The sequence below is a fragment of the Suricata suricatta genome, chromosome 7 (genome assembly GCF_006229205.1).
Source record: "Suricata suricatta isolate VVHF042 chromosome 7, meerkat_22Aug2017_6uvM2_HiC, whole genome shotgun sequence".
Classification (NCBI taxonomy): Eukaryota; Metazoa; Chordata; class Mammalia; order Carnivora; family Herpestidae; genus Suricata; species Suricata suricatta.
In genome coordinates this window covers 25,041,882-25,067,155 of record NC_043706.1, presented here as the reverse complement: position 1 = coordinate 25,067,155, position 25,274 = coordinate 25,041,882, and the positions used below count along the sequence as shown (strand labels likewise).

The following is a 25,274-nucleotide window of genomic DNA, read 5'->3' as shown; positions in this document are numbered from 1 at the left end:
CAGAGGCTTGATGAACATTTGTACATGTAAGCACCCCTCTTGGACCCTGGGTACTATCCTGTAAGGATGCCCAGGCCACCCTGTCCAGGACACGCCACGCAGAAGCTGAAGGGAGGAGACAGCACATGGAGGAAGCCACACACAAGAGGCCCAAGACGCCACACGGGTGACCCAGCTGGGGCAGAGTGGAGCAGAAGCATCGCCCAACATACTCAGAATCCTACAATAGTAATTATCATCTTAAGCCGGTAAGTGTTAGGGTGCTGTTACTCAACAAGAAACAACTGAAATACTACTGAAAATATTTTTGGCTGACGAGTGCCATTCTAAGAAGGTTTTACACTTAAATGAGAGAATTAAAATAAAAATTTCTAATAATTGAAAAGCAAGTGACAATATCCAAAAAATATCACAGAACTCAACTTGGACCTTGTGACTTTACCCCTACTCACAAACTCAAACTCGTGTATAATCGGTCATTAGGGTTGTAAAATCACTCATTCTTCTAAATGAAGAACACCACTTCCTCCCTAACACATCCGAGACACCCACTCCAGAGTGCTCACACACACTGGACTAATGCCCTGTCCCCATCCTGTGACACTAGCAGAGGGATCTGTCAAGAGCAAATCCAGGCTGTGAAAGTGGAGGACCAGCCCAGCTGACAAAGGAACGGCGTTTACAGTTGCCCAGAAGTGGCTTCCGGCACATACCTGGGCCATCTGGGCGGCAGTGTTTCCCTTGGCGCCCATGAAGACCATGGACAGGGCAGAGGAGATGCTCATAGGCGAGAAAAACACATTTTTTGAGTTGTCTTCACCCAGCTTTTTCAGCAGACTTAAGGCAAAGGTGCCATTTGCTTCTGAAAGCGTATCCATGATGGTGAGCCTGAAACAACAGATTTAAAATCAGTATCAAAGGACTTGCTGACTGCATCTCACTGTTTTTAATAGTTACCACTTCAGTTCAGTAGGCAAATGGGTACATACACAAAACTCTATTTCTTTTTGGAGCCCCCAATATTATTGTGCATGTTTCTAATGCTACATGAAAAAAAAACCCCAAACAATGATATTAATAATACAATCCTGTTTTGGGGGGTTGGGGGAGGTGAGGGGACTCCTATGTGCACACTCACCTGTGAGCACAGAGAAAGCTGGAAGGTTGCACATTCGACAGCTTACCTGAGTTACTTTCTGGGGGTGGGACCAAGAAAGGACTCAATTGGCTTTTGCTTCTATTTCTATATCTTTTGGCATATTGTGCGGCCTTGTATGTATTATAATTTGAAAACCATTCAAAATGATAAATCCAACCACAAGGTTACTTACACACAAAACAGACGGTTGAATGCTTTTCTCATGTGGAAGAGGGGAACCTAATTTTAGGATAGCCTGTAGCCTGAAGATAAGAGATAAATCAAACCACATACAAAGTCATACGAATGCCTTAAAAACAAGGACTTTAGACCTTCAATTCTCCTTCTATGAAACCTGCTTGTGTCAAAGCCCAAATCCAGGGCCATGTTCCCCAAACCTCCTGCTACCCCAGGCCTGGGCCGTCTTGCCCTTTGTTCTGGACAAGAGCACTGGGCAGCAGATGCCTGCCCATGGCCACCTCTGGCTACAGGCCTCAGAGGTCAGGGTCAGACAGCACATATTGGGCATGTAGGGCATGTGGCCACAATCCTGGTGGCCCAGGCAGGGTCTAGAGGAGGAATACTTCTGGGCAGTCAGGAATGGACTGGATGTGAGAGTCTTCAAGCAGGTTAAAGCACAGTAGGTCTTTAGAAAGACCCATTAGCGACTCTCCATTTTGCCATGAGGGAAGTTCACAGAAGTGAAGCGATGTACCCAGGCTAAGGAACTGAACAGCTAGGGCTGAACTCAGGGCCAGCGCCCTGTCTTTCCACTGCTCCTCTAGATGTCCCTGCTTCAGGAAGAGCCTGAAGGGCAGCACAGAGGGATCGAGAGAGATGGGAACAGGCAGCAAGGGCTCCAGCCAGTCCGACAGCTGTCGATGCAGCAGAGCAGGCTGGCGGGTGCACATCCTGGGGAAAGCAGCCTTTGCCTGCTCTGACACCATTTACAAAAGTTTACCAAACTAACATTTCCCCAGGTCGAGAAAATGACTCATTGGAGCCGTGGGTGGGAATCTACAGAACAAGGAAAGGGAGAGGCAAGAAGGGAGATCGTCATGGAGTAGAAGGGAGAGGGAAGGGGGTATCTAGCAGAAAGATCCTGTGAAGAGCATGAGGAGTCGGAGTCACCCACTCTTCGCTGAGGTTGCGTTTATGATTGTAATTGCAGCTGAATGGACGGCAAGGACATCCCATCCCAACCCCTGAAACATGAGAATGTTCCCTTATATGGCAAAAGAGACTTTGTAGATGCAATTACAGAAAGGATTTTTTTCATGTTTATTTATTTTGAGAGAGAGAGAGCGTGCACAAGCAGGAGAGGGGCAGAGAGTGAGAAAGAGAATCCCAAGCAGGTTTCACATTGTCAGCACGGAGCCTGACATGGGGCTCGGTCTCAAGAACCATGAGATCATGACCTGAGCCGAAATCAAGAGCCTGACACTTAACTGACTAAGCCACCCACATGCCCCTAAATCAAAGATCTTGATATGGGAAGATCACTGAGGACTATTCAAGTGGTCCCTAACTGTAATCACATGTATCCTTATAAGAGGCAGGCAGAGGGGGACTTGAGCAAAGAAGAAAGCAATGTGGTGACTGAAGCAAAATGCTACCATGCTGGCTTGAAAACTGGAGGAAGGGGGGACAAGCAACAAATGCAAGAACTGCAGTTCTAGAAGCTAGAAAAGGTGTGGTGACAGACTCCCTGTGACAGCCTCTGGGGAGAGCAAGACCCTGCCAACACCCTGGTGTTGCTCAGTGAAGCCTGTCCACCCCCAGAAGCGCGAGAGAACCAGTGAGCGGAGCTTGTGGTAATCTGCTAGGAGAGCCCAGGAAACCACCAATACTATAACTTACACACCTGATCGATTTTATTTACTGCCCTCGTTTTAAACATTTGCTTGCGAACTCTTCATGATTTATTCACTGCAGAGAATAGCTGGGGTGCTGGGCACTCCTGGTTTGCTCAGGCTTCTCATATGTCTCTGAAACTACTCACTTCTAACAGAAGTACAAGAGAACATACACCTTAATAAAATTCCTCTGATTATAACGAACTGTTTGCTGATACAGAAATAACCTCAGGATTTTGCAGACCCTTGGGAACATCAATAGAAACAAAAGTAGTCATTCTATGGAACTGATGCAAAAGTTCTATTGTTTATTTAGATTTTACATCAGCAAGTGCTCCTGCTTCTCAATTTTAAGAGAAGCAAACAACTGTAAGAATAGGTTTAAGAACGAAGAATTAGGTACGAGGAGGTACCAAGGGGGCAAGAAGCACATCCCAAGCATTCCTGACACAATCCAGGGTCAGGACTCAGGCCGGTGTCTGTGAGTCCCCTGCCACACGAATCTTCCTCTTGCCTGGGGACAGGGACACTCTGGCTGGCCCCCAAGATGGCTCAGCCTCCACAGCCACTGGCTATCTAGCCCCTCAGTGAATTGAGAAAGCTCAAAGAGCAGTAGTTCCTCAACAAAAAGCAACTTCAGTCTCATTTTTAAAAAAATTTTTTAACATTTATTTATTATTGAGAGACTGAGAGAAACAGAGCATGAGCAGGGGAGGGGCAGAGAATGTGAAGCAGGCTCCAGGCTCTGAGCTGGCTGTCAGCACAGAGCCCGACGACGCGGAGCTCAAACTCACTAACTGTTGAGATCATGACCTGAGTCAAAGTTGGACGTTTAACTGACTGAGCCACCCAGGAGCCCCTCAGTTTTCTTACTTTAAACACTGACCCTAGGAAAAACCATGCAGGACATGCAGAGGAAAAGGCACGAGTCAGGAGGGAGACGAGGTTTTCAGTCCCGGCTCTGGGACTCTGAACGTGTTACTTGATTTCTGCTCCCTGCACGAGGAAGAGGATGTGCCAGATCGTCTGTGCCCTTCCATCTTCAACACCTACTGTTGACATGAGTGCAGAAAGAACAGCCAGAAAGGAGTTCACTCTTCAAAGCCCACAGTGGAGTCTAACAGCACTCCATTTCTCAGCTGAAAATGACTGACAGCTGTTAAAAACAAAATTATACCTACATCCTACAAAAACTGTTAAATAAAAAAAGAAACATGAAATCAGTGATGGTTGTAGGTTTATCCCAGATAGGCAGGATAATCTTATAGCAGAAAATATGTTAATGATGAAATAACTGAATTGCCCACTTATAATAAAAGTCCTTAAAACAAAAACAAAATACTTCCTATACTTCCTTAATGTGACAAGGACTATCAGCCATCATCGCTGATGATAAAATGGTAGAAACAGTTTCCTTGTTCCCCCAAAAGGAACAATAACCAATGATTACATTAAAACGTTTTACCTTCAGAAAAAGATGTTTATTTAAGAAAGAATAAATTCCATTTTTGAGTATATACTACACACTGGGATCTCTATTAGCACTTTTCCTAAAAGACTCTTATAACCTTGTAAGGCTGATTGGGAATATCAGCATTTGATAAAACAAAGAAATGGAGCCATTGCTCCTTTCTCACAAGGCTATACAGATGGATGAAGGCTGGAAGCCAGGTCTGCATGGCATACAGACTTCAAAAACAAAAGCGGCGGGGGGGGGGGGGGGGGGGGGGGGGTGGAGAGCAAATTAAGGATACCTTCTCAAAACACAAATTTTGAAAGTGAAAAAAACCATTAATTTCCAACAATGACTAAGATAGGTACTCCTTCCTACACTGTGTAAATGATGCTGTAAATTGGTATGCCAATATTTCCAGAGCATAATTTAGAACTATACAAAAAATAAAAATAAAGGAAGAAATAATGTCATAAAAAACATTCATATTGCCTGAACCAAAAATTCCACATCTAGGGATTTAATTAAAGGTAAAACTCACAGTTACTGTTGAAAATATCATGCACGGACCAGGGTGGCACTATCGGTCGTTCCTGACTTCACTCCCCCTCGCAAGAACTAACATCTATTCAAGAAGAAGAGCGCACCGAGAGAATCCTAGGACCCGGGGTGAGGCTGAAGCACCCCTGAGCCACAGAGTCCACGGCAGACTGCGTTAGCCTGGTAAGAGAAGCGACTACACGTTGGCCGTACTGCCCCTCCCAGGACAGGTCGCCTCTGAGCCTCTCCCTCTACAGAGATGACAGGGGAATCTGCGTGGCTAAACCACAGGGAATCCGTGATGGAGAAGAGGGGAGGGGCTTGTGACAACCAGCTCATGGATCTTGGCAGACCAAGTACATACCTGCAGTGTCCACAAAGTAATCCCACCCGGAGGCTTTGCTCATCTGTATGACTGAGTCAGGGGTGCACTCTGACCAGGGAACACACCAGAGTGGAGATCTGCCTGATTCAGACAAACTAGGAGTTTTGCCAGCCCTGAAGCCTGGGTGGCCCACGCCAGGGGCCAGGGCCAGATGCTGAGTCATAGCCCCACCCACTGCTGTGAGAGTGCCTTCCAGCCCCATCTAACCAGAAGGCTGGTGACAACTCCTGGAAGCTGCCTTGCCCAGTGGTGCTCAGGCTGGGAGGTGGGCCAGCAGTTGCTGCCCACTGAGTAAAGTCAGTACCAGGTATGCTGGCAATGGGATTGATTCACAGAGGGCTGAGGGTAACTCCAGGACCCTCCCAACCACACAGCCTGTGTGGGAAACTGAGGGTAGCTTGGGGCAGCATTCCTTTTCCCAACCAGGCACAGGAGCTGAATCACAGTCCCACCTGCCTGTGGAGAGTGTCTTCTGGCCCCACATACTAAAAGAGCTGGAGACAACTCCTGGGAGCTGTGCAGCCCAAGGGTACTGAGTCAAGAGAAGGGCAGATAGAATTTACAGTAGAGCCAGTAGCCCTGTTCAGCAGGGAAATTAGGGCGTTGATCAGCTTGCATTAAGACAACAAAGAGTTTTGGGTGCCTGGATGGCTCAGCTAGTTAAGTGTCTGACCCTTGATTTCGGCTCAGGTCATGATCTCAGAGCCATGAGATATTGCCCTGTGTCAGGCTCCACACTGGGCCTGGAGCCTGCTTAAGATTCTCTTTCTCCCTCTCCTTCCACCCCTTGTTCGTTCTCTATCTCTTTAAAAACAAAACAAAACTTTCGACCTGCTTTTCCCACTGCCCTGCAACATTCATAGCCCCACTCATTGCTGAATACCACCTTCAGCCTGTCCAACCAGGGAACCTAACCAGAGCACATGAAACATCCCTAGATACAGAGGCACTTGAGTGCAGAGCACAGCCTTGGCTTCCCCCATCTGCAGAGTGAAATCAGTGGCCTCACCTGAGCAGAGAACTCAGCACATGCTCTGGCTGATTCAGCCCCTAAACAATAAGTGTACAGTCCCTGGGTTCTGGCCTGCTGCCCTGCCAGGGCCGGAAGTTATAATTCATAGCCCCAGCTACTACGGAATAGAGTACCCAGTCCTGACCAGAAAATCCAAGCAACCGCTGAGCCTATCCTATAGCCTCACTTAGGTGGGGAACCAAGCCAGTAGTCCTGTTCTCAGCCAGTGGCACCCCACCATCTCCATTTTCAGAACTCAAACAGTTGCCTCACCACAAAAGAGACCATAATAACAGGCCCCAACTGCCCAAAAACATTATCAGCAGATGAAGCCAAAAACCCAGCTGAGCTTACTGGTGAAGAGCTGTTTCTCCCAAAACAAATCTGTAAAGTCCAGAAGAGGAACACCATTCATCAAATGCACAAACACCAACATAAGGAATCAAGGATCATGATTAATCAGGTGACTATGAGACCATAAAAGGAAACTAATAAAGCTCCAATAACTGACCTACCATAAAGATCTATGAACTGTCAGAAAAAGAATTTAGAATAATCCTCTTAGGGAAGTTTAGTGAACCAAAAGAAAAGGCAGACATACAACTAAACAAAATTAGGAAACCAACACATGAACAAAAATGAGAAGTCTGAAAGGGAATAACAACCATCATAAAACCCCAGGAACTGAAATCCTAGAGTTGAAAGTACAGTAACTGAAGAATTCAAGAGTTTCAAAGGTAGACTTTATCTGGGCACCTGGGTGGCTCAGTCAGTTAAGTGTCTGCCTCTTGGTTTCAGCTCCGGACCTCATCCTGGAGTCATGGGATAGAGCTTTGCACTGGGATCCACGCCGAGTGTGGAGCCCTTGAGATTTTCTCTCTCTCCCTTTGCCCCTCTCCCAAAACTCATGCACTCTCTGTCAAATAAATAAATAAGTAAGTAAGTAAGTAAATAAATAAATAAATAAATAAATAAATACAATTGCAGACAAAAAAATCCGTGATCTGGAGGACAAGACATTGGAAGTTACTTAGCTGGGAGAAATGAAAATTTTCTGTGAAGAAACTCCACGGGAACTATAGGACACAATGAAGAAATAATACTTGCTTTATGAGAACTCCAGAGAGAGAAGAGAAATAAAGGGACAGAGAGTTTATTTAAAGCAATAATGGCTGAAAACTTCCCAAACTTGGGGAGAGGAATGGATGTCTACATCCATGAGCCCCAAAGGACCCCAAATACCTTGAACCTGAATAAGGACTACACCAGCAACCATAATTAAATTGTCAAAAGAGAAAAGCAAAGAAAGAATTTTAAGAGCAGCAAGAGAAAAGAGAGAAGGTACATTCTTAAGGGAACCCTTGTAAGACAATGAACAAACATTTCTTAACAGACACTTTTCAGGCCAGGAGAAAATGAGATGACATTCAAAACATTGAGGAAAAAAAAAAACCCTGTCAACTAAGAATTCTATGGCTGATAGAGCTCTCCTTTGGAAACAAAGAAGGGATAGACTTTCCCACACAAATAAAAGCTGAGAGATTTCATTACCATCAGATCTGACTTACAAGAAATCCTAAAGAAAATTCTTTGAGTGGAAGTAAAACACTAATGAACATAAAAATACAAAAAGGTAGCATAAATCTCATGATAATGGTAAATATATAGTCATAGTCATTCTGCAACATGGTAGTAGTGGTACATAACTCACTTAAAACCTTAATTTAAAAGTTAAAAAGAAAAAAGATTAATGTAGCAAAAATAACCATGAATATAATAATCTGTTATTAGTTTACACAACAAAAGAAAATATGTTAGTTGTAATGTAAGGACACAGGTCTGAATCAAACTGACTCTGACCTTGGAGGTCTAGGTGTCAGCTTCTCAGAATCGTTAGACAATAGAAGAGACAACCCTTGTAACACCCAATCAGGAAAGGCCAGCTAACACCTTTAACATTTCTAAGGGCGGGCCTAAAGATGGAGGCTATAAGATAATCACCTATTGCTTAAGACCAGTCACGCCCTACGTGAGGGTCATAACAGTAACAGCAATAATCTATAATGTGAGATGAAGAAGAAGTAAAAGTGCGAAGTACATGAGTTCTACTGAAGTTGTTATTATCAGTTTAAAATAGGGTTTATAAGTTTAAGATATTTTATGTAATTTTCATGGTAACCACAGGGGAAAGCCTTATACTAACTGCACAAAAGAACAAGATAAAGCAGTAAAAGCATACTGATATCAGAAGACATCAAAACACCAAAAAAGACAGGAAGAAACAAGGAACAATAATTCTACAAAACAACTAGAAAACAATTAACAAAATGGCAAGAGTCAAGTCTGTGCTTATCAATGACTACTCTGAATGTAAATGGACTAAATTCCCCAAATGAAAGACAAAAACTGGCTGGATGGATTTAAAAAAAAAGATCCAACAATACACTGCCTTACAGGAAACTCACTTTAACCTTAAAGACACAGCAATGAGAGTAAAGAGATGTAAAGGAGTATTTCAAGCAAATAGTTATAAAAGGTAAAGTTAGGAGTACAATACATTTCAATACATTAGAAAGATACAACCATTGTAAATATTGATGCATCTATCATCACAGAACCTAACTATATAAAGCAAAAACTAAGAGCTAAAAGGAAAAATAAACAGTAATACAGTAATAGTTGGAGACTTTGATACTCCACTCTAAACAATGGGTAGATCATTGACCAAGAAAATCACTACAGAAACAGTGGATTTGAACACCACTATAGCCCAAATGGATGTAATAGACATACAAAACAATTTATTCAACTGCAGCAGAATCCACATCCTCCTCAAGTGCACATGGACCATTTTCTAGGATAGGCCATATGTTAGGTCACAAAACAAGTCTTACAAATTCAGGAAGACTGAAATCATAGCAAGGATCTTTGCAGACTACAATGGGATGAACCTAGAAATCAATAGAAAAAAACTGGAAAATCTACAAACAAATGGAAATTAAACAATACTATCCTGAACAACCAATGGATCAAAGAAGAAATTAAAAGGTTTATTGAGACCAATGAAAATGAAAATTTAACATACCAGAGCTTATGAGATGTAGCAAATGCTGTTTTAAGAGGGTACGTCATAGCAATAAATGCCTATGTTAAGAAGCAAGGCATAACCGAAATAACCTACCTTTACACCCAAAGGAACCAGAAAAAAAAAAAAGAAAACTGAGCCCAAAGTTGGCAGAAGAAAGGAAATAATAAACATTAGAGCAGAAATAAATGAAATAGAGCATATAAATATAATAGAAAAGATTAATCAAACTAAGAGTTGGTTCTTTTAAAAGACAAAATTTGACAAACCGTTAGTTAGACTATAACCAAGGGGAAAAAAAGAAAGGACCCAAATCAACAAAATTATGAGAAAAAGGACACTACAACCAATATCACGGAAATTCAAAAGATCATAAGAGATTACTATGAACAACTATATAACAATAAACTGGACAGCCTAGCAAAAATGGAAAAATTCTTAGAAACATAAAACTTAACAAACCTGAATCAGGAAGAAATATAAAAATCTGAATAGATCAATTACTAGTAAGGAGATTGAATTAATAATAAAAAAAATCTCTCAACAAAGAAAAGTCCAGAACCATAAGGCTTCACTGGTGAATTTAACCAACCATTTAAAGAATTAATACCAATCCTTCTCTAACTCAAAGAGAAGGAACACTCCCAAACTCGTTTTATAAGGCCAGCACTATCCTGATACCAAAACCAGAAAAGGACACTATTAGGGAAGAAAACCATAGGCCAATACCCTTAACAAATGTAGACGTAAAAATTAATGAAATACTAACAAACTGATTTCAGCAGCATAGTAAAATGATCATTTAGCAATCCCTATCAAAATAGCACCAGCATTCTTCACAGAGCTAGAACAAACAATCCTAAAATTTGTATGGAAGCCTGAATAGCCAAAACAACCCTGAAAAAAGAAAACTGAAGCTGAAGGCATTACAATCCCCGGCTTCAAGATGTACTACAAAACTGTAGTCATCAAGACAGTATGGTACTGGCACAAGCCAGACACTCAGATCAATGAACAGAATAGAGAACCCAGAAATGGACCCACAAACATATGGCTAACTAATCTTTGACAAACCAGGAAAAAACACCCAATGGAATAAAAACAGTCTTTTCAGCAAATGGTGCTGGGAAAACTGGACAGCAACATGCAGAAAAATGAACCTGGACCATTTTCTTACACCATACACAAAAATAAACTGAAAATGGATGAAAGACCTAAATGTAAGACAGGAAGCCATAAAAATCCTTGAGGAGAAAGCAGGCAAGAACCTCTTTGACCTTGGCCATAGCAACTTCCTACTCAACACATCTCTCGAGGCAAGTGAAACAAAAGCAAAATGGGACCTCATCAAGATGAAAAGCTTCTGCACGGCAAAGGAAACAATGAGCAAAACTAAAATTGACAGAATGGGAGTTGATATCTACAAATGACATATCAGATAAAGGGTTAGTATCCAAAATCTATAAAGAACTTATCAAACTTAACACCCAAAAAACAAATAATCCAGTGAAGAAATGAGCAAAATACAGGAACAGACACTTCTCCAAAGAAGACATCCAGATGGCCAACAGGCACATAAAAAATGCTCAACATCACTCATCATCAGGGATACAAATCAAAACCACAATGACATACCACCTCACACCTGTCAGAGTGGCTAATATTAACAACTCAGGCAACAACAGATGTTGGTGAGGATGCAGAGAAAGAGGATCTCTTTTGCTCTGCTGGTGGGAATGCAAACTGGTGCAGCGACTCTGGTAAACGGTATGGAGGTTCCTCGAAAAATTAAAAATAGAACTACCCCATGATCCATCAACTGCACTACAAGGTGTTTATCCAAGGGATACAGGTGTGGTGTTTTGAAGGGGCACATGCACCCCAAAGTTTATAGCAGCACTATCAACAACATCAAAGTATGGAAAGAGCCCAAATAGCCACTGAGAGATGAATGTATAAAGAAGATATACATATAGTGGAGTATTCCTCAGTAATCAAAAAGAATGAAATATTACCATCTGAAACTATGTGGATGGAACTAGAGGGTATTATGCTAAGCAAAATCAGTCAGAGAAAGACAAATATCATATGACTTCTCTCATATGAGAAATTTAAGATACAAAACAGATGAATATAGTGGAAGGGCAGCAAAAATAATATAAAAACAAGAAGGGGAACAAAACATAAGAAACTCTTAAATATGGAGAACAGAGGGTTGCTGGAGGGGTTGTGGGAGGGGGGATGGGCTAAATGGGTAAGGGGCATTAAGGAATCTACTCCTAAAATCACTGTTATACTATATGCTAACTTTGGATGTAAATTATAAATAAATTAAAAATAATAAAAAAAAATGTAAAAAATATTATGGACAAAAGCAACTATTAAGTACTTCATATGCTACAGAAAAGAAGTTTTAAATGCCCAACAACAGAGAACCACAAATTCTGTCACATTCATGATGGAATAGTAATGGAGGTATTAATTTTTAAAAAATCATACTACTGTCACAGGGCTATACAGAATTAGGCTGAAAAAAAGCTGTAACACCATAAATACAACTTTTAAATGTTCTCCGTGTAAACTAGGAAGAAAAGTATATGTAAGCATAATTTAAAGACATCATGGAAGGAAATACTGTGGACGACATGTTTCTCAGCTATGGGTCATTTTTATGTTTTTTATATTTTTCTGCATTTTCACATTTTCTACAACATGCCTATATTTATTTTCAGGGGTCAGGATTTGGTTCATTTTTCTTTTTGGAATTTATATTCATGCACCTAGTTTAAATGTCAGACTGCTTTGTTGGAGAAGAAGCCAGAGGCACCGTAAGACTGTCTTGGAGGAAAGGATGGAACAGCAGGGAACTGAAAGCAGTTCCATTCCCAGGTCGGAAAGCCGCCAGGACTGCTCGTTCTCTCCGGAAGGACGTCACACGGGCGGCAGGGCAGGGGTCAGAATGTTCTGGCTTCCGCCAGATGTACTCATGACCCAGTACGAATACACTGCAGGTGCATGGCCTGTCAAGATGCCAAATACTATGTTGCACTGTCTGTACAGACTTGGTCTATAAGTATTTTAGTTGAATTTTTAGGCCTTTACAGTCAGTTTGTAGAACTAACTGTGCCTGTTAGCCTAGGAACCTGGAATAACAACTTTTTACGTAGCAATCACAAATGGATCATCGTTTTTCTGAAAAACATTATTCAAATTCTTCTGTGCCTTTTTAAAGCTCATTTTGTCTGCCTCATCTGAATGATTTATGGACTCAGGTATTTGACAAACGATGCTTTTCAATTAGGTGATCTTGGTTTTCTTGTTGGTGCTCAAACTGTCATTAACTGTGCTAGTGGTAGGTTTCTTTAAATTGGTTACTTTCTCTTTTATTATTATTATTATAGTTTATTGTCGAATTGGTTTCCATATAACACTCAGTGCTCATCCCAACAAGTGCCGTCCTCCATTCCCTACACCCCCTTCCCTCTTCCCCCTCCCCCATTAGCCCTCAGTTTGTTCTCAGTATTCAGGAGTCTCTCATGGATTGCCTCCCTCCCTCTCCCCAACTATTTTTCCCCTTCCCCTCCCCCATGGTCCTCTGTTAAGTTTCTCCTGTTCCACTTATAAGTGAAAACATGTGGTATCTGTTCTTCTCTGCCTGGCTTATTTCGCTTAGCATAACACCCTCGAGTCTCATCCACATTGCTACAAATGGCCAGATTTCATTCTTTCTCATTGCCATGTAGTATTCCATTGTGAATAGATACCTCATCTTCTTGATCCATTCATTAGTTGATGGACATTTAGGATCTTTCCATGATTTGGCTATTGTTGACAGTGCTGCTATGAACATTGGGGTACATGTGCGCCTATGCATCAGCACTTCTGTATTCCTTGGGTAAATTTCTAGCAGTGCTATTGCTGGGTCATAGGGGAGTTCTATTGTTAATTTTTTGAGGAACCTCCACACTGTTTTCCAGAGTGGCTGTACCAGTTTACATTCCCGCCAACAGTGTAGGAGAGTGCCCGTTTCTCCACATCCTTGCCAGCATCTATAGTCTCCTATTTGTTCATTTTAGCCACTCTGACCAACGTGAAGTGGTATTTCAGTGTGGTTTTGACTTGTATTTTCCTGATAATGAGTGATGCTGAGTATCATTTCATGTATCTGTTGGCCATCTGGATGTCCTCTCTGGAGAAGTGTCTTTTCATGTCTTCTGCCCATTTCCTCATTGGATTATTTGTTTTTTGGGTGTTAAGTTTGGTGAGTTCCTTGTAGATTTTAGATACTGGCCCCTTATCTGATATGTTATTTGCAACCATCTTTTCCATTCCATTGGTTGCCTATTAGTTTTATTGATTGTTTCCTTTGCCGTGCAGTGGTTACTTTATCTTGACATGTTGATCTCAAACATCCCTCCTCTAGGGCAACAGCCCTGGTTCTTACCAACCCATTTTATTTATTTATTTATTTATTTATTTATTTATTTATTTATTTCCAGTCCAAAGACATGAGGTATCAGCCCCTCTCCTGATTTCTTTTAATGGAGAAGAGTTGTAAAGTACAAAACCTGAATCTTCAAGGAGTGTGAGTCTTGGTGCTATCGTTTGGGCCACACCCATGGACAAAGCTGAATAGAGGCTTCCTTTCAAGCCCATAAGATGTCATGCTGTAAACGAGACTGCTACATGAAGTTCTTATAGATCTGGTTTTTCTGAAACATAATTGCACTTGGAGGTGTTCATCTGGGCTGCGGCCATGCCACCTTCCTCTTTCCCTACACTTAGGTGTTGATACCACAGTTTATCAGCCACATTTTGGACACACTGCTCTTCAGCCTGCCACACTGCTTGAGGTATCTCTTTGCCAATAATATCCTTTGTGCCAGACCCCAATGTCTTCCTGCTTCATGATTTACCTCCTGCCTTTGATGAAGCAAATCGTCCAACAGTTTTCTAAAACAGAATACATAACGTTTCGGGTTCTTGTATGCCAGAAAGCCTTTACCGTTCCGTATAATTGACAGTTTCGCAGGGTCTGGTAGGCACATTATTTTACCTCCAAATTTCTGATGCATTGCTTTTTTGCTTTCCAGACCTCAGCTCTGTCGTTGGGAGGTCTGATGACATTCTGACCCCAGTACCATCCTTCCTTCCCCATGTCCTGATTCTTAAAAAGCTCATAAAGTCTTATCCTTATCCCTGATGTTCTGAAATGTCAGTGTACTTAATGGGCCCCATTTACTTATTTTGCTGCACATTTGGGGGACCCTTCCAATCTAGCAATTCCAATCTAGCAATCCTTCCTTTCAGTGAAAAAAAATTTAAGGCACGAGTTAGTTCCCTCCAGACTGACTCTGTTTCCTTTTTCTGTATCCCCTATTAGTCACTAGAACTCGTGAACTGATCTAATCAGATGCTGCCTAAGCGCCTTCATGTCATGGCATGTCAGCAAATAGTATCTGCAGGGCGCTGAGAGATGGGCAAAGCTGCTTGCTGCAGAGGTGGAAAACTCGGCTAATCCCTCCCTTGCATTTTCCATCACAGTGATGTTTTTGTTCCATTTCCGGAAAGATGTTCATGACTTTATCTTCTAAGCTTCCTACTGAATTTTTTTCTAATTTCAGCCATTATATTTTTAATTTCCAAGGACTTATTTTCTGCTGTTCCTTCTTTACAAGCCCTCCATTCCAATACCTTGTAGAACATCGCTACCGTTTTACTGAGATGTTTTCTGTTCCCTACACCCACCCTCTCTTTCTCTGGTGGCTTTTGTTGTTGTTGTTGTTGTTGTTATTGTGGTTGGTGTTTCCTTTCTTTTATCCAAGTCTATTTCATACCACAGCCTTCCCACAAATGCGGGACAATCCTTGGGGAGCAGTCACATTTAAGAGGAAAACAAAACAATGTTGCAAATTCTGTTCACGTGGAGAGGAAGTCAGCTGGAGGCTTGATGCAATGTGATCACCGGATCACTTGCAATTGTTGTTGTCCAGCAAATGGAGGAACCCTCTGATCTGGCCTTGGTGGTGTTCTGGAAGCAAGCAGGGTAGGGCTGGGGAATTTCCATTGGATCAGTAATCTCGATTCAGCCCAGTGCTTGGGGGTCCCTGAGTTTGGGATCCCATATGGCTGAGACCTGATCTCCTGGTGGGTGGCTCTCTAGTTGCCAGGGTCAGGGATACCACAGGGTCTAATGGATCTGTCAACATGCTTTCTAACAAGGCCCCATTTTGCAGCCCCACACTTCACCCCTGCCTTTCCAGGTACTGGAGTCTCCAACCTTGAGCTTTGTCACCTCCACATACACGGAGCTCCTCCTTGGTCACTTTCCTCCCAAATTCTCACATCATTGGTCACTGTTTGTCCCCTCTCTCTTTTTCCTCATTCTTTGTTTTTAATGCTTTCAAGGGCTCGATACCATTTTTAGCAGGGTTTTATGAGAGAAAGGAACTAAACACATATGATCACAAATTTACCAAGCACTTTTGTGACCAGAGTAAAACAATATTTTAATGTTTAAAAGCCACTTCTTTGGCTATTACCTAATCTCTTTTACCTGTGAAATAAATGCCCAAGCATTGAGTGCTATTTATTAAAATCTGTCTTCTCCTAAAATGTGATTTTGAAAATAATTCACTAATTATAGGCCACTAATACATAATCATAAACCATTTCACTGTCACTTTGTAATAATTTATAAACTCTTAATAATTATAAAAAGATCAAAGTGATCTTAATCCTAGAAAAGAAATTAAAAATAAACTCAAATTTAGTTTACTACTCACTACAATATTTCAAATATCAAAGAAAATTATAAGTAATCTAGTGAGATTTTTATAGTGTGGGATTTCTGTCTTTTTTTTAAGGAAGTGTTAGGATTTCTCTTATTCATTCAATGAACATGCCAATAATAAGGACGCATGTCTCACAGGAGAACACATTGCAAACTCCACACCTATCATTGGCTTTCCAAGTCCCTACTATTTTGGCTTCAGTAAGACAGCCAAAAGTGTCTTTCATACACAACACACACATGACACATACGTGTGCAAAATGCATTATATAGTCCAGTTATTTATGGTTTTAATAACAGTGGATGTTTTAAAAATAAAAACAATATTTAATATAAAAACTGGGTACTAAGGTTTTATATTTCACATGAGTGTGTCTATGTATAAAATAAGACTAACAAATCTATCCTAGCACTATTATTTTCCCATAGCACCACCAGTATCTTTGAGCAATTAATATTCACAATTGATCTGATTCAACTGATTGTTAACTTATTTTAAGGTGTTACTATTTGTGCTTCTTGCCTTCTTAAAGAATCCTTAATTTCCTACAAAATGCATTTAAAGATTGGCTTAATGGAGACATGGCTTTCCGCTTCACCCTTACCTTTGTTTTCTGGCGTAGTTGCGTGCACAGTGTGTGTAAGCATGTGTGTAATTTACTTCTCTGAACAATAGTTCTGTAATATGTAAACAGGGGATGGTTTTATTTTTTTTAATTTTTTAATGTTTATTTTTAAGAGAGACAGAGCCTGATGTGGGGCTCAAACTCACCAACTGTGAGATCATGACCTGAGTCAAAGTTGGAAGCTTGCTTAACCAACTGAGCTACCCAGGCACCCTAGGATGATTTCTTCTATTTATAGGTTTACTGGGAGGATTAAATAATGTCTAGCACACAGTGGGTATTCAACAAATGGGTAGAATTATACACTACTTCCTTGATTCTGTCTAGGCCTGATCTCACGTTAGCAAGCTTGGAAACGTAAGCTGTGTGGTTCCTCCCGCCCCCCCACCCCCCCCCCACCCCCGCCGTTTTACAACACACACTTGGTGTAATAGAGGGTGTTCTTAGTATGAACAGAGAAGAATGGGGACTCCTTCATTCTAATTTCACTCTACTCTTAAAGGTGGAGCTAACTATAATATGCTAAAAAATATAATAAAATGCCTTGGATTGGAAGTGGCCTATAACTTTAAATATTTAGTTTATGTGGCCAAGTATGACTAAAACTGCACCCTTTCTCTGTGATTCATAAAGTGAAAGATACAGTCACTCAGCAGTGATCATGAAATAATGGGACACACACCTTGTAATACTGATAACCGTTTCATTCACGTCAACCAGAGTGCACATGTCTTAGCCCCAGCAATGCAATGCTGCCCGACCTGAATCCAACCTTACTTCGTCATCCCATCTCACCACGTCAGTCCTAAACCGCGCCCAGGAGGAAGCGGGCAGCCTCGGGTCGGATGTCTGTCCCCAGGTACAGCTGTACAGCCCCAGGCAGCAAAAGTACCAACACTGAGCCGGTTCCACCCCCGCACCTAGGCGTTCCTGGCAGCATATGAATATTAATTTTCCATACTTCTCTTTTCTAAACTTGAGCTTCATGTGGGGAAGGGAGGGGAGAAAGTAATTTATGTGCCAGTTTTATCTAGCACACAAACCCCAAGGATGATTAAAATTTTCCCCACGTGCTCTTAGCCCTGAAGAGACCACATGTTGTACATGTAATATCCGGCCTGCAGTAAGTTTACTAAAAAACATAAATAACAAGATCTGGAATGATGCTCACGATTATTCTCGAAGGCCTGAGTGACCTGGAAAGTGCTGAGAATTTGCGAAGCACCTGATCGCAGGCCACACCTGGTGGGCAGGAAGACCAATGCGCAGGATCTGTGAACAGAGGCTGCGGAGCCCGAATCCGGCTGCCTTTGGCACCGACCCCTGGCCTTCTCTCGGGCCTCCAGCCCCCCACCCTGGGCTCCCAACGCCCGGTGCCTCGCGGACAGGCCGCAGGACAGGCGAGGTCACCTGTGGTCGGGGGGCCGCGCGGGGTCACCTGTGGCCACGGGGCCCCGCGCAGCAGCTCTGGACGCTCGGCGCAGCCCCCATGCCGGCTCCCGCTGCCTTCACTGCGGGCGCGGGGCTACGCGTCCGGTGGCCAGGCCCGACTCACCAGATGGCGTCACTGTCCGTCAGACCGCTGGACTCCTCAAGGGAACCCGAGCCTAAACGATCATACCACACCCCAGCACAGCCAAGACTGCCAGGGTCACGGCCCCGCACGGCCACGCCCCTCCCCACGCGAGGCCCAACCCCCCGAGCCACGCCCTCCCCCACGCGCCCCCGACCCCGCGAGACCACGCCCCCCGTGTCCCGGAGCCCCGCGAGGCCACTCCGGGGTCCCCGCAAGCCGCAGACCCCTGCGCGACCAGGCCCAGCCCCTCCCTCCACGGCTTCACCGTCCCCCCCCCCCCCGCGCTACCTGGCCTGGGAGTGGAGGACAGACCCCGCGTGCTGGAGCGGGTCCCACGCCAGAGAGTACCTCGGAGGGTCTGCGCGGCGGTCTGGAGACAAGGGAGAAGCTCCGGGCCTCAAATACCGGCGGAACCGGAGGGCGGGCGGAGTCCCGGGAGGCAAGCCGGCGCACCGCCCATCCCCAGATCGCGGGGCGGCCGTCCGTCCGCAGCCTGGGGCTCCCCGGAGGGAGGCGACCCAGGTGTGCGCCAGCTACTCCACTGCACTTTGACCGCCACCCTGGAGCCGGCCGATCTACGTGCCGCGCCCGAGTCCTTTCTAGGCTAGTTGAATTGACCTCGGCCTCTGGGCCACCAGGGAGGTGAATCAAACGAAAACCTCCCAGAGTTTTCCAGTCGGAGGTCGGCAGTGCGCCGCCAGACCAGCGCTTTACTGTGCCTTTTATTTGTTTTTTTTTGCTTTACTGTGTCCTGATAGAGACGGTCACTTATGTCCTCAGTGACCAGAAAAGTGCCAGTACCTGGGACGTGGGCATAAGTTGTACAGTGCGGGCCAGAAAATTTAAATAAACAAAGCCTACGCGATCATCTTGATAGATAGGCCCGTGTGAACTAAACTCCAGGGAACTAACAAATTACACAAATGCGTAGGAAGCCCATGTTTGCTGCCCTGGAGCAGTCATGGGGAATGGAAAGGGCCTTGGAGGGGAAACCGCTAGGCACGTTTTAAAAAGTGAGTTTAATTTTGGAAACCTCAAATTGTTTTTGTGTTTCCTCCATTCTTACCCTAGGCCAGGTTTCTCAACATGGACACTAACAACACCTGAGTCGGATAATTCTTCGTTGTGCTGTGGCACTACGTGCCCTCTCCCAGTTGTGACTGTTTAATGTCGTTTTTGGAGTAGTGAAACATAAAGTAATGCCCAGAGATAGCTCACGCTACCCTTATCCTCTCCGATCCTTTTCAACCCAGTTTTTTTTTTAGCTTCAGACTTATCTTTCCTGCTGACCTTTTTGCAAACATGTATGTGCGTATGTGTGGCACACTTATCAGAAGGGTGTCATTCTATTACCCATCCATTTGTTATCTATCGATAGTTCTGCAACTTGCTTTTTTCACTTGACAATATAGTTTGGAAATCTCTGTATTTGCTACACAGAGAGCATCCTTATTCCCTTTCATGACTGATCCTATTTCATCGTGTGCCACTGATGGCCATTTGGGTTGTTTCCATTTGGCTCATTACAAATAATGCCGCAGATAACCTAGTGCCATGCTTCTGAGACTTGAATGCACATGTAAATTATCTGGGGTATTGTTAAAATGTAGATTCTGGTTCAGTAGGTCCTGAGACTCAGCATTTCTAACAAGCACCCAGATAGCCAAGGCTGCTGACCACACTTTCAGGAGACTAAGATAATAGTGTAAATACTGTTTTGTATTGATGGAGAAATAGCCACCAGTCCAGATCCCTAGATTCCTAGAAACGGGATGGTTAGGTCAAAAGACAAATACACATATAATTTTGTTCGTTATTATCAAATTCTTCTCTATAGGGATGGTATTATTTTGTCCCCTCCCGAGCTCTATCTGAGTGCTTCTTCACAGCCTTACAGTGACACCTGGACATCTTTGGATTTTTGCCAATCTAATAAGGGAGAGATGTTTTATCTCTTACAGTTTTAATTACTATATCTTGTATTATGAGTGAGGTTGAACATCATTTCAAAAGCATTGCCTCATCTTTGTTTTGTTTCCCCCTGTGAACCATTCATGACTTTTGTTCATTTTTTTTAATTGTTTGGTCTTTTTCTTCTTGGTTCTTAAGTGCTCTTTATATAATAGCCATTAGTCCTTCATGATATAAATTGCAAATATTTTCTCCTAGCTTCTCATCTGTTCTCTGACATTGCATTTGGTGGTTTTGGCATATTTTTTATCTTTAATGTCGTCAAATTTAATGATTTTTCCTTTGTTGCTTCTAGATTTTTGACTCCTAGTTAGAAACTCATTCTCCAGATTATACAGTTCACCAATATTTTCTTCCAGTACTTGTATAGTTTCATTTCAGTCCCAGCTGATGGCTGGAGGAAGAGAGGCAGTAAGAGTGGAAGGCAAGAATATCCCAGACCATTTGCCAAAGGCCAGTTGCTCAGTAGTACGCAGTGATTCATTGGTGTCTAGAGTTTAGAAAATTCATTTCTTTTTTTTTTAAACTTTTTAAATGTTTTTTATTATTTGTTTTTGAGAGACAGAAAGAGACAGCATGAACAGGGGAGTGTCAGAGAGAGAGACACACACAGAATCCAAAGCAGGCTCCAAGCTCTGAGTTAGCTGTCAGCACAGAGCCCGATGCGGGGCTCGAACCCACGAACTGTGAGATTATGACCTGAGCCGAAGCTGGATGCTTAACCAACTGAGCCACCCAGGCTCCCCTAGAAAATTCATTTCAAATACAGAAATGATGTCAACAAATAGATCTGACTCCAGAAAATGTCTTTTTCATTCCAATCCCAGTTTAATTGGGTCTCTGTTATTAACACTGCCTGAAAACACTCTTGGCAACAGTGTGGGCCTTCATCTCCCAGGACTTCCCTGGATGGGGAACTGGGACTTTGGTACTGCAGGTAAACGAAAAGTAAACAGAACCTTTTAGATGTTTGTAAGGCAGTCTGAATTTACAATCAGTAAATTGGGAATAAAGATTGACCATGAATCTTGATTATATGCTAAACATAGCTCATTTTACTTATGAATTTGGGACTGTCACAGGTAAATATTTTGTTTGGCTATGTTTTATTTTTGAAAGTAATTCCCCTTTTAAATGTTGGAAATAATAGATTGATACAAACCCATTCAAAAAGCATGTGGCAACCTCTATTCAGCTCATTGAACACAAGTTGGTTCTGACATTAGCATACAGCACAGTAACTCACCCGTGACCAGAACAGTAACTAAAACATCACCCTGAATAAATGCATTCTATTCTGCTGACATTTCAACCCTAACACAAAAGGAGAAGAAAGGACGCTCCCCTTTTAACTGGGAATATTTTACCGTGACATTTACGTTATGTAATTCTGTTTTACTTTATGTATATTCTCAGTGTTGTGTGGACTAACTAACTGGAACTAATTTCCATAAAGCTGGAAGAGCATCTAAGCAGTAGAGATGGATTTGTATTGACTTAGCTATACCTTTTAAAAATCAGATCACAGAAAATGATCCAAGTGTCTAAATAGTCATCTGGAATGTTAAGTGTTTTAAAATAAATTAATTTAATTTAAAAAAGAACCCTAATGGACTGAACCATCCCTGATGAAGTCAATTGCTTAGCAAACTCAATTTAGTTAAATGGTATTTACGACACATCTGCAATGAAAACCTCTGGCCTGCCCTCTGCATAAAAAAGGTTCCCAGGCAACTATCTAACATCTATTTCGTTTTCCTTACAGACAGTAAGCATTGCAATGTTTCCTATGAACAACATAAAAGTTATTCAAATGGCATGGCAATCCTGTTAGCCACACTACAATACTTAATAGTTCTTCATGTCTAATGTTCTTTCAAATAAATTGTAGCAGCCTCTCCCAGAGATTCACTTGACAAACATGTTGGGTTCATGGGTCACTTCCGAAAGACAGAGCAGGTAGGTAAGACACTGAAATTGGGGTGTCTGGATGGCTCTGTCAGTTAAGCATCTGACTTGATTTTAGCTCAGGTCATGATCTCGCGGTTCATGAGATTGGGCCCCGAGTCAGATTCTGCACTGACAGCACGGGCCTGCTTGGGATTCTCCCTCTCTTTCTGCCCCTCCCCCCTCAAAATAAATAAACTTAAAATAAAATAAGACACTGAAATCAAAACTACAATGAGACAACCTCCCATCTGTCAGAATGGCTAAAGTCAACAGCACAAGAAACAAGAAGTGTTGGTGAGGATGTGGACAAAGAGGAACCCTCATGCACTGTTGGTGGGTGTGCAAATGGGTGCAGCCGCTTGGAAAAACAGTATGTGTGAGTAGGTTCCTCAAAAAATTAAGAATAGAACCACCCTATGATCCAGTAAATGCACTTGCTGGGTACTTTTCCAAAGAATACAAAAACACTAATTCAAAGGGATACATGCACCCCTATGTTCACAGCAGCATTATTTTACAATAGCCAAATTATGGAAGCAGCCCATGTGTCCATGGATTGACCGATGGATAAAGAAGATGTGATATATGTGTATATATGTGTATATGTGTGTGTGTATATATATATATATATACACACACACATATATATTGTAGTGGAATATTATTCAGCCATAAAAAAAGAATGAAATCTCGCCATTTGCAATGACATGGATGAAGCTAGAGTATAATACTAAGCAAAGTAAGTCAGAAAAAGACAAATACCATATGATTTCACTCATTTGTGGAATTTAAGAAACAAAACATAGAGGGGAAAAAAAGAGAGACAAACCAAGAAACAGACTCTTAACTGTAAGGAAAAATCTGATGGTTCAGGGGGGAGGAGGTGAGGGTTGGGTGGGAATGGGTGAACTAGGTGATGGGGATTAAGGAGTGCACTTGTGATGAGCACTGTATGATGTATACAATTGTTGAATCACTATATTGTACACCTGAAACTAATATAGCACTGTATGTTAATTAGCCGGGATTAAAAAGTTAAAAAAGATAAGGCCCTGCTCAAAGTGGGCAAAATGTGAGAAGCAGAGATCCAATGAGTCTGGAGGTAGTGGGTGAACACAGGATGCATACTCCTTCCCTCTGGGAGGTGGTGACACCCTTTCCCAGAAGAAAGACATTGTGAGTGCTGGCCGGCAGTGCTCCCACCGTACTTCCTGTTCCTGCACTTGCTGCAAAGAGCTGGGCCTCCTCCCAATGCTTTCCAGGTTACTGGGACTGGGGCAAAGAATCTGTCTCAAAAAGAAAGGAGAAGGAAGGAAGGAAGGAAGGAAGGAAGGAAGGAAGGAAGGAAGGAAGGAAGGAAGGAAGGAAGGAAAGAGAGGGAGTAAAGGAGAAAGAAAGAAAGAAAGAAAGAAAGAAAGAAAGAAAGAAAGAAAGAAAGAAAGAAAGAAAGAAAGAAAGAAAGAAAAAGAAAGAAAGAAAGAAAGAAAAAGAAAGAAAGAGAGAGAGAGAGAGAGAGAGAGAGAAAGAAAGAAAGAAAAGAAAAAGAAAGAAAAAGAAAAGAGAAAGAAAAAGAAAAGACAAAGAAAAAGAAAAGAGAGGGAGGGATGGAGGAAGAAAGGAAGCAAGGAAGGAAGGAAGGAAGGAAAGAAAAAGCAAGGAAGGAAGGAAGAATGAAGGAAGGAAGGACAAACCTACCTACCTTCTTTTCCCAAATGCCTTAGTGGAGGTTTGGGCGCCAACACTGGGACATGTTTCTGGGTGCTCACCCTCAGCTTTCCTTCCAGGGACCACATGCTAGAGAAGATTCCTTACCCACTGGCTTTCCTTCCCTAAAATGTGAGGTAATCCATGGTCATTCAATAGACCTAACACTGCCTTTCTTTGTCCTTACTGGAATTCTTTGGGGGAAATCCAGCCTGGATTTTCCTCTTCTACTCTCACAATTAAAATAACACATTTATGAGGGTAAGACACTGAGAGATGCAACCTGGCAGGGCTCATCTGCTCTACTTTACACTTTTCTATCTTACCATTTGCAAAAATGAGAAACGGTGACTTTTTTTTAACCACAAACCACTTTCACATTCACACGCTTGGATTGTGTAAATTCTTCCCCAGCAAATTCACACCCCCAAAGCCACACTAGATAGAAGTGCTGGAAAACCCCAAACTTCTTGTATTAAACATTTATTCTACTGAGTATGGTCTTGTGCACTAAAACTGCCGTAGGTAACTGGTCACAGGAGGTTATAGCCTCCAGTAACTGACCTCAATGAGAAATTAAAACCAGGAAAAACTGGAAAACCAGTCAAGCAGAGGCAGACAAGAAACATTTTCAAACAATCAGATATAACAGAAATATAACAAGTATATTTAGATGAGCTAAGGGTCTTTCTCAGGTCTACGTGTAAGTTAGCAAACCTTACTTTTTACAATTGTACTAAAGTACACCTTGTGACATGCAAGGGTCTGGAGCGCCAGTTGAGAGCGGGTCCCCCTTTCCCCTGGGAACAGCCTGGGAGCAGCTCTTCAGAGCGATCAGAAAGACCGCCTCCCAGACGGCAGTTCTCAGTAAGACAATGAATAAAGCATTTACTAACTTACTTGGGGGTTGGTTTTCTTTCAGTGGACAGGATCAGGTCTCAAAGAAGTGGAGAAATAAAACTGAATAAAACATGGCCCTTCCCTTTTTTTTTTTTTTTTTAGCAGTTCAGGTGGAAGCAAAAGATTGTGTTTGCAATATTCAGTAGTGGGGACGTCTGTTCCAAGACACCCAGTGGAGCCTGAAACTGCCTAGTACCAAACCCCATGCATATTATGTCTTTTGTTGCACATGCATACTGATGATAAGGTATAATTTACAAATGAGGCACAGTAAGCTATTAACAA

The 25,274-nt window shown here is 42.4% G+C and overlaps 1 protein-coding gene across 5 annotated transcripts in view; it reads right to left on the bottom strand.

The window, feature by feature from the left end:
• The window catches only part of SERPINB6 (serpin family B member 6), a 42,744-nt gene that overhangs the window by 10,460 nt on the left and 7,010 nt on the right, over nt 1-25,274 (bottom strand). The window contains exons 1-2 of one of the 5 annotated variants that reach the window (XM_029944982.1): nt 18,753-18,852; nt 714-888 (exon numbers count right to left, since the gene is read on the bottom strand). In XM_029944982.1, the coding sequence (XP_029800842.1) occupies nt 714-878 (165 nt within the window). In that variant the 5' untranslated portion in view covers nt 879-888; nt 18,753-18,852. Of the gene's footprint in view, nt 1-713; nt 889-5,351; nt 5,439-18,059; nt 18,243-18,443; nt 18,540-18,752; nt 18,853-25,274 lie in introns of those variants that run through there. The other 4 variants (XM_029944983.1, XM_029944979.1, XM_029944980.1 and 1 more) reach the window with 4 other exon arrangements.